Below are 14,311 nucleotides of genomic sequence, written 5' to 3'. Positions count from 1 at the left end.
GGAATGCAGGTGGCATAAGAGAGCCAGGGATGGGTGTAGAAAGGATTCAAAAGAGAGGTAAAAGACAGTAGATGGGTGCGAGAAAGCTGGGGGGAGGTATGTATGCAAGAAAGTCAGCAGTTGAGATTGGGGAGGGGGCAGGGTGAAAAACCAGAAATGGCATTAGGGTGGGGCAAAGTTAGTGATGTGGGTGTGAGAGAGCCAGAGGTGCTGAAAGGGAAGGGAGGATGAGGATAGGTGACAATCATAGGTAATTGTCTCTCTCTCACTCTCCCTTCCACTTTCAGAGGGGGTGAAGTGGGAAAGTGGCAACAGAGCAAGAAGGATGATGGTTCAGGGGCAGCAAGGGTCTGAAGCCACCCTAGATGGCAATGATGTTCCAGCATCATATGATCTCTCATTCTCCGAACCCCACAGTTTGCACACCATGAACCTCCAGAGCTCTGTTCATATCGCAACCTTTCCCGGCTCCATGCCGCTCCACCCTCGGTTGCCTCTTTCAAAAATGCCACCCTCACATCAGACTACGGTGCCCTGCCCACTTCCAGCACCCTAAGCGGCCGTCTAGTCCTCCTAATGGTCCCGCCGGGAAACTAGAGGTGTGATGGGGTGGAGGAGTGAGAGAGCTAGGAATGGTGATCAGAGGGGAAAGGATTTCAGAGACATACAGGAGTGTCGTGCAAAAGGGGGTGGATGTGAGACAGCCAGGGAATGCACTGGATGTGAGATATCAGAGAGAAAGAGAGAGTGGGGTTAGGGGAAATACTGGAGGTAGACAGAGGGTAAGAAGGGGCGACAAAAGAGCTAAGGAGGGAGGTGTTAATATTGGAGCTACTGAGACCCTGTCATTGTTCTTGTGGTATCTGAGGTATATTATGGTGGGGCTGATTGAGAGAGACTGATGGGGATAAGAGAGAGAGAGACAGACAGACAGACAGACAGATAGACCTTGGGCATATTATAGGGGGAGAGAAAGAAGAAGATGCTGGTCAGATACAGATGGGGACAGAGTGGGAGGACTGAGCCTAGTGTGACTGAGAAATTGGGGGACAGGATGGGATTGCGAGAGAGATAGGTGGTGTAATTGAGAGACTCATTTCAACAGGGTGGGGAACTGAGAGAGAGACATGTGGGAACAGGATGAGATGACTGAAAGATTTGGGGGACAGGGTGGAGAGAGTGTGAAAAACTTGTGGGAGGAATAAGAGAGAGACGAATGGGAATAGAATGAAATTAAAACAGAGAGACTGGTGAGGTAGGGTTGGGGGATTGAGAAAGACTGGTGGGGGAATTGAGAGAAACGTCTGGCAACAGAATGGAACTGACAGAGAGAGACTATGGAAACAAGGAGAAAAGACAGAGAGGGAGAGATACACGCCCTTCATCTTTTGTAAACATGAGGCTCTTTGGGATTGTGCATCCCGATTTCTTGGCTCTTGGTGGGTGAAAGGTTGGCTATCCTTGTTCTAGGGTTAAGGTCTCAGATTGCTGACCAGCAATTCAGTAAATAGGCTTCCAGCCTTTCACAAAGCCCAGATGCTCCTGAACCAAGGAGTTGAGATGAAGTGGGGGAGGATATAAAAAATGATCTGCCAAAAGTAAACAAAGATTTGATGGCCTCAAACTTTTACATGTCTAGCCTAAGGGTAGCTGTGTTTCCTGTTCAAGTTAAAGGCACAGGGGATCATGGACTAGCAGTGATTCCGGTGCCTCCAGACCCTCTAACTGCTGCACTTGTCAGGGGCTGACTCAGATGGGGCATGACCCTGCTGCTAGGGGTGGGTATCTGAGCCAAAAGCGAGGGGACACAGGACCCTATGCTCCCCCCCCCCAAACAGCTATGCCCCAGTTTGGAACACAACATTTGATGGGGACTGTTTTTGTTCTCTGATTTCCTGGGCCTTACAGGTGAATCGTACCCCTATAGCTGCAATCTGTGCCTTTTTCCACAGGCTGCACCCATTTGTTGTGTGCTCAGCATCTCTGAAGGTGACCCCCTTGTAAAGGGAGGGGGTTACACATACAACAAGAGTGCCCCATGCGGCATACATTAACTTTCATCAAGCCAGGCGTGCCATCTGAGGGAAGGGATATACACAGAGAGAACAATGGGGCTAAAAAAGTAGGACTTTTCTAAAAAATATATTTCTGCACTTGCTGGCTTAGAGTCAGTTTAGGAATTTGGGGAAGTAACAGGAAGCCCGTGCAGGAGAAGGCGCAGGGCTGCTACAGAGCCTTGAGCGTGAGATGGGCAGTTGGGGATCCCGTGCTGAACTTAATTTTTAAAGTTGCTGCTGCTGCCAGGATCAGGACACCAAGCTTTAGGTCAGTGTTTCCCAATCGTCCCCTGAAGGCACATCTAGCCAGGATTTCAGGGTTGCCACAACGAATATGCATGAGATAGATTTCCATACCCTGAGACTCTAAAGTATGCAAATCTATCTCATGCACATTCGTTGTGGTAATCCTGAAAACCTGACTGGTTAGGTGTGCCTGCAGGAGAGGCTTGGAAAACACTGCATGAGGTGTCGGGGAGGAAGCAGAGAGGAGGCTCTAGATAGGAGCAATTTGGGGTCCCTCGCCCCACTATCCTTCCCTCCCTCTAGTAGTTCTGGTGTCTTTAAAGGGGATGGGATGGGAGTCAATCCCCCCTACACCATACTCTATGATTAGTTCAGGGATGGGAGGTGAGGGAAAGGGAACTCCCCCTTCCCACTGCCCTGCTGCCTATGGGAACCCAAAATGTAAATGCAGCCCTGCTGAGTGCTGGTAAACATTTATTTATTTATTTATTTATTTTAGTTTTTCCTATACCGGCATTCGTGAGAGTATCACGTCATGCCGGTTTACAATAAACAGGGGGAGTGATAAAAGTTACAGTAAAAGAAATAAATAACAGGTGCTGAACGAAAACAATTACAGTTACAATAAAACAGGGAAAAGAACAACTAGGAGCAGAGAAAAGTGATAGGATATTTATTTTATTATTTATTTTTATTTATTTAATTAATTTTATATACCGACAGCCGTTTCCACATCGTGCCGGTTTACAAGTAACTTACAACCATAAGATATATAGGCAGAAGCCTTTACAAGTAACAGTATGTAACATAAATGCAGTAACAGAGCAAGAAACTAATGCAGTAACAGAGCAAGAAACTAAATAACTTAGGGAGGGAGGGGTAGGGGTAGTCATGACAAAGGGGGGGGGGCGGGGGGAGGGTGAAAACAGACACAAGGGGATAAGATATGTACAAGGGATTCAAGCAATAAATTGATATGTATAATGGTTTTATACAAAGTTGTATAGACGTGAAAACAAAAGTCATTGGGGTGAGGTGATAAGTGTGACTTGTACTAAGTAACATGTTTTAAAAGCAGGAAGTTAAGTGAGAGGTTTGTAGTTCCTTAATTAGTTTGAGGGGGTAGAAGTGGGGTGTAGGTCCTGGTGGGGGGTGTTAGTGAGAGAAGATGGACGGGTAAGGTTATTGGAAGGTGAGGAAGCTGATTGGGGGTATGCTTGGCGGAAGAGCCAGGTTTTGAGTTTCTTTTTGAAAGTGGATGTGGAGGTTTCGGTACGAAGGTCAAGAGGCATAGCGTTCCAAAGGGAGGGGCCTGCGAGGGAAAGAGCTCTATTGGTGGTGGAGATGAGTCTTGTGGATTTTATGGAAGGAGGAATAAGAGTTCCACGGAGGGAGGAACGGGTGGGTCTTGTGGAGGTACGAGGGAGGAAAGGTGGGTTTATCCAATTGTAGTGTTCGTTAGTAATACTTTTGTGGATGAGGGTGAGGGTCTTGTAAATGATTCGTGAGTGTATGGGGAGCCAGTGAAGATCAATGAGGGTGGGAGTGATGTGGTCTTTCTTGTTGGCATTAGTGAGGATGCGTGCAGTGGCGTTTTGAAGGAGTTGTAGGGGTTTGATGTGGGTAGCAGGGAGTCCAAGTAGAAGAGCGTTACAGTAATCAATTTTTGAAAAAATTATAGATTGGAGTATAGTACGAAAATCAGAGAAGTAGAGAAGGGGTTTGAGTTTTTTGAGAGTTTGGAGTTTGAAATAGCAGCTGCTGAGGATAGATTTGATATATGGTTTGAAGGTTAGTTGATTATCAAGGATAACACCGAGGTTTCTTGTGTCAGAGAGGAAGTTGGGGGGGTGGGGAGTGGAGGGAATGGGTATGGATGCATGTTTAGAGGAGATGAGGAGGAGTTCAGTTTTTTGCGGATTGAGGGCTAGGTGCATGTCAGTGAGGAGCTGGTTTATGGAGGTGAGGATGGTGCTCCAGTTTTGGAGTGCAGTGAGTACAGAGTTAGTGAAGGGGATGAGGATTTGCACATCATCCGCATAGATGAAGTGTGTAATCCCAAGGTTGGAGAGGAGGTTTGTAAGAGGGAGCATATAGATATTAAATAGGGTGGAAGAGAGGGAGGATCCTTGGGGAACGCCACAGTCGAGATTAACAGGGGGGGATGTAAAGTTGTCGGTGAGGACTGTGTAAGTACGGTTTTGGAGGAAGGACTTTATCCATGAAAGAGCAGTACCTGAGATTCCTATGTTAATGAGGGTGTTAATGAGGATGTTATGATTTACGGTATCGAAAGCGGCGGAAATATCTAGCATGGCAATGAGATAGGAGTTACCAGCATCCATTCCTTTGATGATGGTATCTGTAAGGGAGAGGATATAGGAGAAAAGTGATAGGATACCCTTCAATCTGTACAGAGCCAAGATCTAACTTTCGATTGCAATCTATTTACTTTCAGAGCTTCCAAAACCTGTCCTGAGGATCCCACAGCCAGTCGGGTTTTCAGGATATCCACAGTGAATATGCATGAGATAAATTTGCATATACTGATTCTCCATGATATGCAAATTTATCTCATTCATATTCATTGTGGATATCCTGAAAACCTGTCTGTGGGATCCCCAGGACAGGTTTGGGAAGCCCTGATTTATTTGGGGGGGGGGGGTTTCCACTATTTATTATTTATTTATTTAAAAGTTTTTATATACCGTCATTAAGTTATTCACCATCATAACGGTTTACAATAGGGCACCTATATCAAAGGAAAATATAGCTCATAATTTACATGGGTGGTGCCATTAGAATTCGGTAACAAACAAGAGTTTATATCAAAAGACATTACTTGTGGATGAGTGTTAAGTAGAGATTCATCCTGAAGGTTGACTATAGTTAAAAATAGGTTGAACTAATTCCATTAGGAGCTGGAATATAGTCATTGGGTGCTTTATGTCGCTTATCTTTAATTCATTAATTTAATTTATTTAATTGCCTGCTTCGTTCTCCTTCTTGAAGGCTTGCTTGAAAAGCCAGGTTTTGAGTTGCGTTTTGAAAAATTTATGATTGCTCTGTAGTCTGAGGTCAAGGGGCATGGAGTTCCATAATGTGGGTCCGGCTAGAGATAATGCGCGTTCCCTCACCTGGGTGAGTCTTGCTGTTTTTACAGATGGAATGGGTAGAAGTGCTCTGTTTGCTGATCTTAGATTTCTGTGTGGGACGTGTACTTTAAGTGCTGTGTTCAGCCATTCTGCTTTTTCGTCGTGGATGAGTTTGTGTATTAAGCACAGTGCTTTGAATTGTATTCTTTGTTCTATAGGTAGCCAATGTAGAGCGGCAAGTGTATTGGATATGTGATCTCTTTTGCTTTTTCCAGTGAGAATTCTAGCTGCAGCATTTTGTAAAATCTGCAGTGGTCTTATTGTAGTATTGGGTAGGCCTAGTAGCAAAGCATTGCAGTAGTCTGTGCTGGCAAATATCAGAGATTGAAGAACAGTGTGAAAGTTTGGCAGGGATACTAATGGCTTAAGTTTTCTGAGTATCATGAGTTTAGCATATCCTTCTTTTACCTTTAGAGATATATGTTGTTTGAGGTTTAGTTCATTGTCAATAATTACTCCGAGATTGCGCACTTTCTTGGTTAAGTCAATTTGTTTGCTGTTATTGATAAATATTGGAGTTTGTGTGATATTCAGACTTTTCCTTTCTAAGTGTATAAATTCGGTTTTGTCAATGTTGATTATCAGCTCCATTTGGTTTAGTAGATGTTTTATTATGTCCAGATACATCATGGCCAAGCCTAATGTTTTTTCAATAGTTTCATCAATTGGTAGGATTAACTGGATGTCATCAGCGTAAATGTAGTGTATGATTCCAAGACCTGCGAGGAGATGGCATAATGGCAGTAGGTATATATTGAACAGCGTAGCAGATAGTGCTGACCCCTGTGGGACTCCTGTTTTTAGGTTGATCTTTTCGGATAGAGTGTTTTAATTTGAACTTGCAGGGGTAGCGCACTCTGATCCTGGAGTACCACAAACAAGTCTGGTTTTTAGGATATCCATAATGAATATGCATGAGGTATATTTGCATACAAAGGAGGAGTGCACGCAAATATTCTATGGGGCAGATTTTCAAAGGGGTACGCATGTAAGATACGGGCGTACCCCCCGAAAACCTGCCCCAAGCTCCCCCTGCCCGCGCCGAGCCCTATTTTGAATAGGCTCGGCGGTGCGCCCAAGCCCCGGCACGTGTGTAAGTCCTGGGGCTTTCCTGCGGGGGCATGTCGGGGGCGTGTCGGGGCAGCGCGTCATCCGGGGGCATGACCGAGGCCTCCGAAACTGCTCCTGGGCCAGGAATCGCTCGCCGGCCAGCACTCGCAAGTTACGCCTGCCTCAGGCAGGCGTAACTTTTCCAACAAAGGTAGGGGGTGGTGGGTTAGGGAGGGGAAGGTGCGGGGGGGGGGGGGGGTGGAAGGAAAGTTCCTTCCAAGGCTGCTCCAATTTCGGAGCGGCCTTGGAGGGAACGGAGGCAGGCTGCGCGGCTCGGGGCGCGCAGGCTGTAGATTTTGCGCAGCCTTTCGCGCGCCGACCTCGGATTTTAAAAGATACGCCCAGTTATGCGCATATCTATTAAAATCCGGTGTACTTTTGTTTGCGCTGGTCGTGCGAACAAAAGTACCCGCGGGCGTAGTTTTTAAAATCTACTCCTATATGCTTATTTCATTGTGGATATCTGTTTGTTGCACTCCAGGACTGGATATGTCTATCCAGGAAATATAGAGATATACAGCAGTTAAAATAATTAAACTGAAACTTTTAGGCCAGTGGTTCTCAACCCAGTCCTTGGGACACATCTAGCAGTTAGGTTTTCAACAAATCTACAATAAATGTACATGATATAGATTTGCATGCAGTGGATGCAGTGCATCCATATCTATCTCATGCATATTCATTCTGGATATCCTGAAAACCTGACTGGCTAGGTGAATCCTGAGGACCGGGTTGAGAACCACTGTTTTAGGCCATCAAACTGATTTTCTCCTTTGTCTTGGACACCTGAGTGAATAGTTATTGAAAGTATAAGGACACATATTTCAACGAACAATCAAATGCAACATTTTTTTTTTTATTTTGAGTACACCAGTCTCTCAATGCCTCTGAAGACCTGTAAAGGAAAATTAAGGAATTTAAAAAAATCCTACCTCATTGTCTCTACTTCGTTTGGGTCCTAGAGAGGCAGCTATAATAGCTGTTCTTTTTTTATGCACAGATTTTCTGTTTTCTGCTTCTAGTTTTGTTTCTGGTTTTGGATGATCATGAACACCTTTGGTCTTAAAAAAAAAATAAAAAATCAAGGAGACAGAATCAGATGCAAAAACACACACAATCTGACAATAATACTTAAGACTAATATGATCATTTTTTTTGGAGGCAGTTTCCTCCTACTCTTTTTTTTCTTTTAGGCTTCCAGCTCAATCAGAAACAGCCCCCCTCGTACAAAAGCTCCATGAGCCTTTGTTTATGATGATCGAGTGGTTTCCCGAATTTGTAATCCTCTCTCTCCTCCCATCTAGCCCAAGCATTGCAACAACAGTACTCAGGGCCCTGCAGGCAGTAGCTCTCTGGAGTCTGGCATGTGTACGCTCTGATGGTCACTAGGTGTCACCATTGTCTGGCTTTCCCTCCATCCAGGGTTTGTGAACCTGGTTGGCTAGAAGAAACACAAGCTGGGCTTCAGAATTTAACCAGAGTCTCCCCGCATAGCAGCACACGGCACTGCCATTAAAATAATCCATTTAAAACTCGTTAGTGATATTGAATTAATTTTATAGCCAATGGAGTATAACTTCTTATTTAAAAAATATTTATATGTAACTATGACCTGCAGTTATGACCTTAAACTTCACTATTGATTTGTTTGAATAATTCGTACAAAACTTTAGCAGTGTATTAAGGTTGCACAAATAGTTTGAATCCTAAATTGAGCAAAGCATGCCAGCCGCTGCTACACCATGGAGCTCTTTTGAAGTTATCTTTAAAGTATAAATTTGACAAAACACCACCACAAGTCTGAACAGCCACAATAAAATTTTAAAATCTTGCGAAATTTGCTGTGCAGAAGGTGGCAAAGTATTTCCTAACAACATAATCTTTCAAAAGTTGACTCATTCAGTTCAATTTTGGTTCCTTGTTAAAATATTTGTTACATTGACCTTTCGGCTACTTGCACAGCTTTACTTAGGATAAGTCTCTCTCAAGTAGCTTGCCTTTCCAAATAATGTTCATGGTAGTGTCTTGCACTTTTGGAATTCAGCAACAGTACGTCCCTGTCCCAAAGAGCTCACAGTCTCAATGGGTACCTGAGGCAATGGGAAATGAAGGTCACAAGGGATTTCATTAGGAAAAGTGGGATTTGAACCCTGGTGTCCCTGGTTCTCAGCCCATTGCTCTAACTCAGTGGTTCTCAACCTTTTTCGTGCTGCAGGTTCACATCATTATTCTTCTTCTTACAATAATTATATTCCAGTTAACTAAAATGTTTGTTCTGACGATTACTTTAACAATTATTATACACATTACATAAACAAAATAATACTCTTCACCTATAAGTATATATCTTAAACCAGGAAGGACATTTAAAAAGCTCCATAACAAGCATCATGTGGTCCATATTCAAAAGCACTTAGCCAGCTAACTTAGATGTTAGCTGGCTAAATTAATATTTGAATGAATAATATGTGTGTTGTGAATTAATTTTAATAAAGTAAATGTCTACACTGTCTGTGGTGAAAACATTTTTTTCATGTGTGTAAATTTTTTAAAAAAATGTTTTAAGGAGTCAGAGAAAGGTTTCATACATAGTGTAGGTGCCCCGCACCTCCGTAAGGTGAGCTTATAATCATCAACCTTCCTCCTCCTCCTCGGTAGACTTTTAATAATTATTTTTTGAAAATTTTCTATATGAACTTGTGTTGTCCCTAGCAACACATGAAGAACTCTTCCGTGGCAATGCTATTTTTAAATGCGTGACCGCAAAGGTTACTCCCTTGTGCTCAATGAGAATGTCAATAAAAGGTAAAAAACAGACTTCCCGGATTTAGGATGGTGTGTCCATCTTCTTGTACGTTATCCCAACATGTTTCAGACGAAAATGCCTTTCCTCAGGGGGTTAGATGTTTCCCAAAACCAACTTCACGGAGTCTGCAGCCCTCTCCTCGACGCTTTCTCCAAAGCAATAAACGTTGTGCCACATGGCGATCTGTCTCTATCGATCGCCGGGAAGGATAGCCTTGCAAGTGAACTGACTCCTTATATATATGACTACTGGGACTGAAAGTGACCAATGAAGTGCTTCAGCGTTGCAGCACGATTGATGACGTGGCAATCGGACCTGCTGGAGAACTCTAAAGGTTAGTAATACGGTACGCGGACCTGAAAGGAGCACTCTGAGCTGTCAAAATGGTAAACAACGGAGTCCCGCCTCCAAACCTTAAAAACCAAACTGTTTTTTTGAATGAGAGCGAAATAATAAGCATAATCACTATGCCTTGTTGATCCTTTACAAAAGAGTATTGAAATTAAGCTCTTCATTCATACCTCGAGGTACGGAAGTTTTTAATGTAAAGATCCAGAAGGCTTCTCGTGTATTGAGTGACGATCGGATATCCCCACCACGTGGTGAGGGGTTGATTTTCTCAATAATCGTCCATTTTAAATCCAAAATGTTATGACCAGAATCCACTAGGTGTTGAACCATGGGTGCGGTGAGTTTCAATGTAGTGAACCGTGATTTGTGTTCACCGAGTCTTACTCGAATCGGTCTAGTTGTGCGTCCGATGTACAACTTGGGACATGTGCAAATAATCGCATACACAACATTATAAGACTGGCAATCAGTGTTACTCTTCCTCCAAATCTTATATCCTGAGGACGGAACTTCCCATAGAACACCTGTGATGGTCTGTGCACACCAGGAACAATGGCCACACATTTGATGACCCACTATAGGGTCCCCACTATCAAAGCCATCTATCTGAGCGTGCACAGTCTGGTCTCGGATGTTTTTCCCCCGTGACATGGCAAATGTCGGTGGTTCCAAAAAAATGTCATGCATGGACAGTATATGCCAATGTCTGTAAATAGCTGCCTTTATTGTACTTGCTGCCGTGGATTGTTGCAGAACGCAAGTTAACCGGGTTTCCTCCTTATGGGGTTTATATTGTTACAATATAAACCCCATAAGGAGGAAACCCGGTTAACTTGCGTTCTGCAACAATCCACGGCAGCAAGTACAATAAAGGCAGCTATTTACAGACATTGGCATATACTGTCCATGCATGACATTTTTTTGGAACCACCGACATTTGCCATGTCACGGGGGAAAAACATCCGAGACCAGACTGTGCACGCTCAGATAGATGGCTTTGATGTGTGGCCATTGTTCCTGGTGTGCACAGACCATCACAGGTGTTCTATGGGAAGTTCCGTCCTCAGGATATAAGATTTGGAGGAAGAGTAACACTGATTGCCAGTCTTATAATGTTGTGTATGCGATTATTTGCACATGTCCCAAGTTGTACATCGGACGCACAACTAGACCGATTCGAGTAAGACTCGGTGAACACAAATCACGGTTCACTACATTGAAACTCACCGCACCCATGGTTCAACACCTAGTGGATTCTGGTCATAACATTTTGGATTTAAAATGGACGATTATTGAGAAAATCAACCCCTCACCATGTGGTGGGGATATACGATCGTCACTCAATACACAAGAAGCCTTCTGGATCTTTACATTAAAAACTTCCGTACCTCGAGGTATGAATGAAGAGCTTAATTTCAATACTCTTTTGTAAAGGATCAACAAGGCATAGTGATTATGCTTATTATTTCGCTCTCATTCAAAAAAACAGTTTGGTTTTTAAGGTTTGGAGGCGGGACTCCGTTGTTTACCATTTTGACAGCTCAGAGTGCTCCTTTCAGGTCCGCGTACCGTATTACTAACCTTTAGAGTTCTCCAGCAGGTCCGATTGCCACGTCATCAATCGTGCTGCAACGCTGAAGCACTTCATTGGTCACTTTCAGTCCCAGTAGTCATATATATAAGGAGTCAGTTCACTTGCAAGGCTATCCTTCCCGGCGATCGATAGAGACAGATCGCCATGTGGCACAACGTTTATTGCTTTGGAGAAAGCGTCGAGGAGAGGGCTGCAGACTCCGTGAAGTTGGTTTTGGGAAACATCTAACCCCCTGAGGAAAGGCATTTTCGTCTGAAACATGTTGGGATAACGTACAAGAAGATGGACACACCAACCTAAATCCGGGAAGTCTGTTTTTTACCTTTTATTGACATTCTCATTGAGCACAAGGGAGTAACCTTTGCGGTCACGCATTTAAAAATAGCATTGCCACGGAAGAGTTCTTCATGTGTTGCTAGGGACAACACAAGTTCATATAGAAAATTTTCAAAAAATAATTATTAAAAGTCTACCGAGGAGGAGGAGGAAGGTTGATGATTATAAGCTCACCTTACGGAGGTGCGGGGCACCTACACTATGTATGAAACCTTTCTCTGACTCCTTAAAACATTTTTTAAAAAAATTTACACACATGAAAAAAATGTTTTCACCACAGCCAGTGTAGGCATTTACTTTATTAAAATTAATTCACAACACACATATTATTCATTCAAAGGTTTATTGAATTGCAGAGCGACAGAGCGGTAGCTCTTGATTGTTTTTGTTTAACATAGCAGTTCGCCACAAAGGTGTAACTTTTGATATACTTTAAATTAATATTTGGGCACTTAATCTGAAAAAACCTTGGGGCCGGATTTTAAAAGGGTTACACGCATAAGGTACGCGCGTAACCCTTTTAAAACCCCCCTGTGCGCGCCGAGCCTATTTTGCATAGGTTCGGTGGCGCGCACAAGCCCCGGGACGTGCGTAAGTCCCGGGGCTTCGCTAGGGGGGCATGTCGGGTGGGCGGGCCGATGTTCGAGGCGTTCCGGGGGGCGTGTCGCGGGGCGTGTTGCCGGCCAGGGGGCGTTCCGGGGGCGTGGCCGAGGCTTCCGGAACAGGCCCCGGGTCGGGCTTTGTATGTGGCCTTGTCTCCTCTGTATTGTTTGTATAACGTTTATCATGAACAGAGGTAATGCACGAGTAATGTTTACCTGAATATGGACCTCCGCATATTTAATTCAAAAGCCTGAAAGAAGAGCAAAGCTTTGACCTTGCACACCATCACTTTCTCTCTCCACCCCACTGCTATAATTATCTTCCTTTCCCTCCTCCCCCTACTCTTTCTGGCATAGTCACCTCTTCTCTTGCATCACCACTCAATTCCCAGCATTAACTTCTCTTCCTTTCCCTTCCCTCTCCCCATAGCAGCCTGGCATCATCTCCTTCTCTTCCTTTCCCACTCTCTCCACTCCCCAAAATCATCACCGTATCTTTCTTCTTTCCCTTCCCTTCCCTAGCCCCCCTGCCCCCTGGCATCTTTTCTTCCTTTCCACTCCCTCTCCCTCCACCCCCTGGCATTATCCTCATCCTTTTCCGTTCCCTCTCCCTCCACTCCCTGGGTATCATCAGCTCTTTTCTTCTTTTCCCTTCCTTTACTTCTCCGCCCACCCTTCTGGCATCAATACCTTTTCTTCCCTTCCTTCTCTCTTCACCCACTGGCATCATCCTCATCCTCGTCCCTTCCCCCTCCTCTCACCCCCATAGCATCATCACCTTCCCTCTCCCCTCATTCCTGGCATGAAAGCCTTCTCTGCTCTTTCTTCCTCCCCGAACTCCACCATCATCACCTTTCCTTCCATTTCCCCCTACCCTCTGGCATCATCACATTCTCTTATCTCCTCTTTCTCCTCACTTCCCCAGCATCATCACCTTCCCTTCCCTTCCCTCTCTCCTCTGGCATCATGCTTTTCTGTTCCCTCTCTACCATCCTCTGGCAACTTTAAAATCGTCAGCTCAGTGTGCTGCAGCAGTCAAAAAAGCAAATAGAATGTTAGGAATTATTAGGAAGGGAATGGTTAATAGAACGGAAAATGTCATAATGCCTCTATATCGTTCCATGGTGAGACCACACCTTGAATACTGTGTACAATTCTGGTCGCCGCATCTCAAAAAAGATATAGTTGCGATGGAGAAGGTACAGAGAAGGGCAACCAAAGTGATAGAGGGGATGGAACAGCTTCCCTATGAGGAAAGGCTGAAGAGATTAGGGCTGTTCAGCTTGGAGAAGAGACGGCTGAGGGGGGATATGATAGAGGTCTTTAAGATCATGAGAGGTCTTGAACGAGTAGATGTGACTCGGTTATTTTCACTTTCGAATAATAGAAGGACTAGGGGGCATTCCATGAAGTTAGCAAGTAGCACATTTAAGACTAATCGGAGAAAATTCTTTTTCACTCAACGCACAATAAAGCTCTGGAATTTGTTGCCAGAGGATGTGGTTAGTGCAGTTAGTGTAGCTGGGTTCAAAAAAGGTTTGGATAAGTTCTTGGAGGAGAAGTCCATTAATGGCTATTAATCAATTTTACTTAGGGAACAGCCACTGCTATTAATTTCATCAGTAGCATGCGATCTTCTTAGTGTTTGGGTAACTGCCAGGTTCTTGTGGCCTGGTTTTGGCCTCTGTTGGAAACAGGATGCTGGGCTTGATGGACCCTTGGTCTGACCCAGCATGGCAATTTCTTATGTTCTTATGTTCTTAACATTCTCTTCTCACACTCCTCCCCCCTCCATCATCATTTCCCCCTCTCTCCTGCCCCTGACTTCATTATCTTCTCTTTCCTTCTCTCTTCCCCATACCCTGGCGTCGTCTTCTTCTCTTCCCTTACCTCTCCTCCCATCCCCGGCATCATCCCAGACCCTCTTCTCCCCTCCTCCTGGTATCATCATTTTCTTTCTTCCCTTTCTCCTCACACACCTGGCATCATTACACTCCCTTCTCTCTCTATGATCTTCCCTCTCCCCGAACTCCCTTGGCGTCATTACCTTCACG

At 44.4% G+C, this 14,311-nt stretch overlaps 1 protein-coding gene across 1 annotated transcript in view; it reads right to left on the bottom strand.

Annotated features, from left to right (window-relative positions):
• GCM1 (glial cells missing transcription factor 1) overlaps positions 1 to 14,311 on the bottom strand; it is a 100,637-nt gene that overhangs the window by 15,318 nt on the left and 71,008 nt on the right. The window contains exon 6 of the mRNA XM_029595717.1: positions 7,501 to 7,629. Coding sequence (XP_029451577.1) covers positions 7,501 to 7,629 — 129 coding nt within the window. The remainder of the gene's footprint in view (positions 1 to 7,500; positions 7,630 to 14,311) is intronic.

This window comes from Rhinatrema bivittatum, chromosome 3 (assembly GCF_901001135.1).
Source record: "Rhinatrema bivittatum chromosome 3, aRhiBiv1.1, whole genome shotgun sequence".
NCBI classification, from domain to species: Eukaryota; Metazoa; Chordata; class Amphibia; order Gymnophiona; family Rhinatrematidae; genus Rhinatrema; species Rhinatrema bivittatum.
This window is presented reverse-complemented; position numbering and strand designations above follow the sequence as displayed.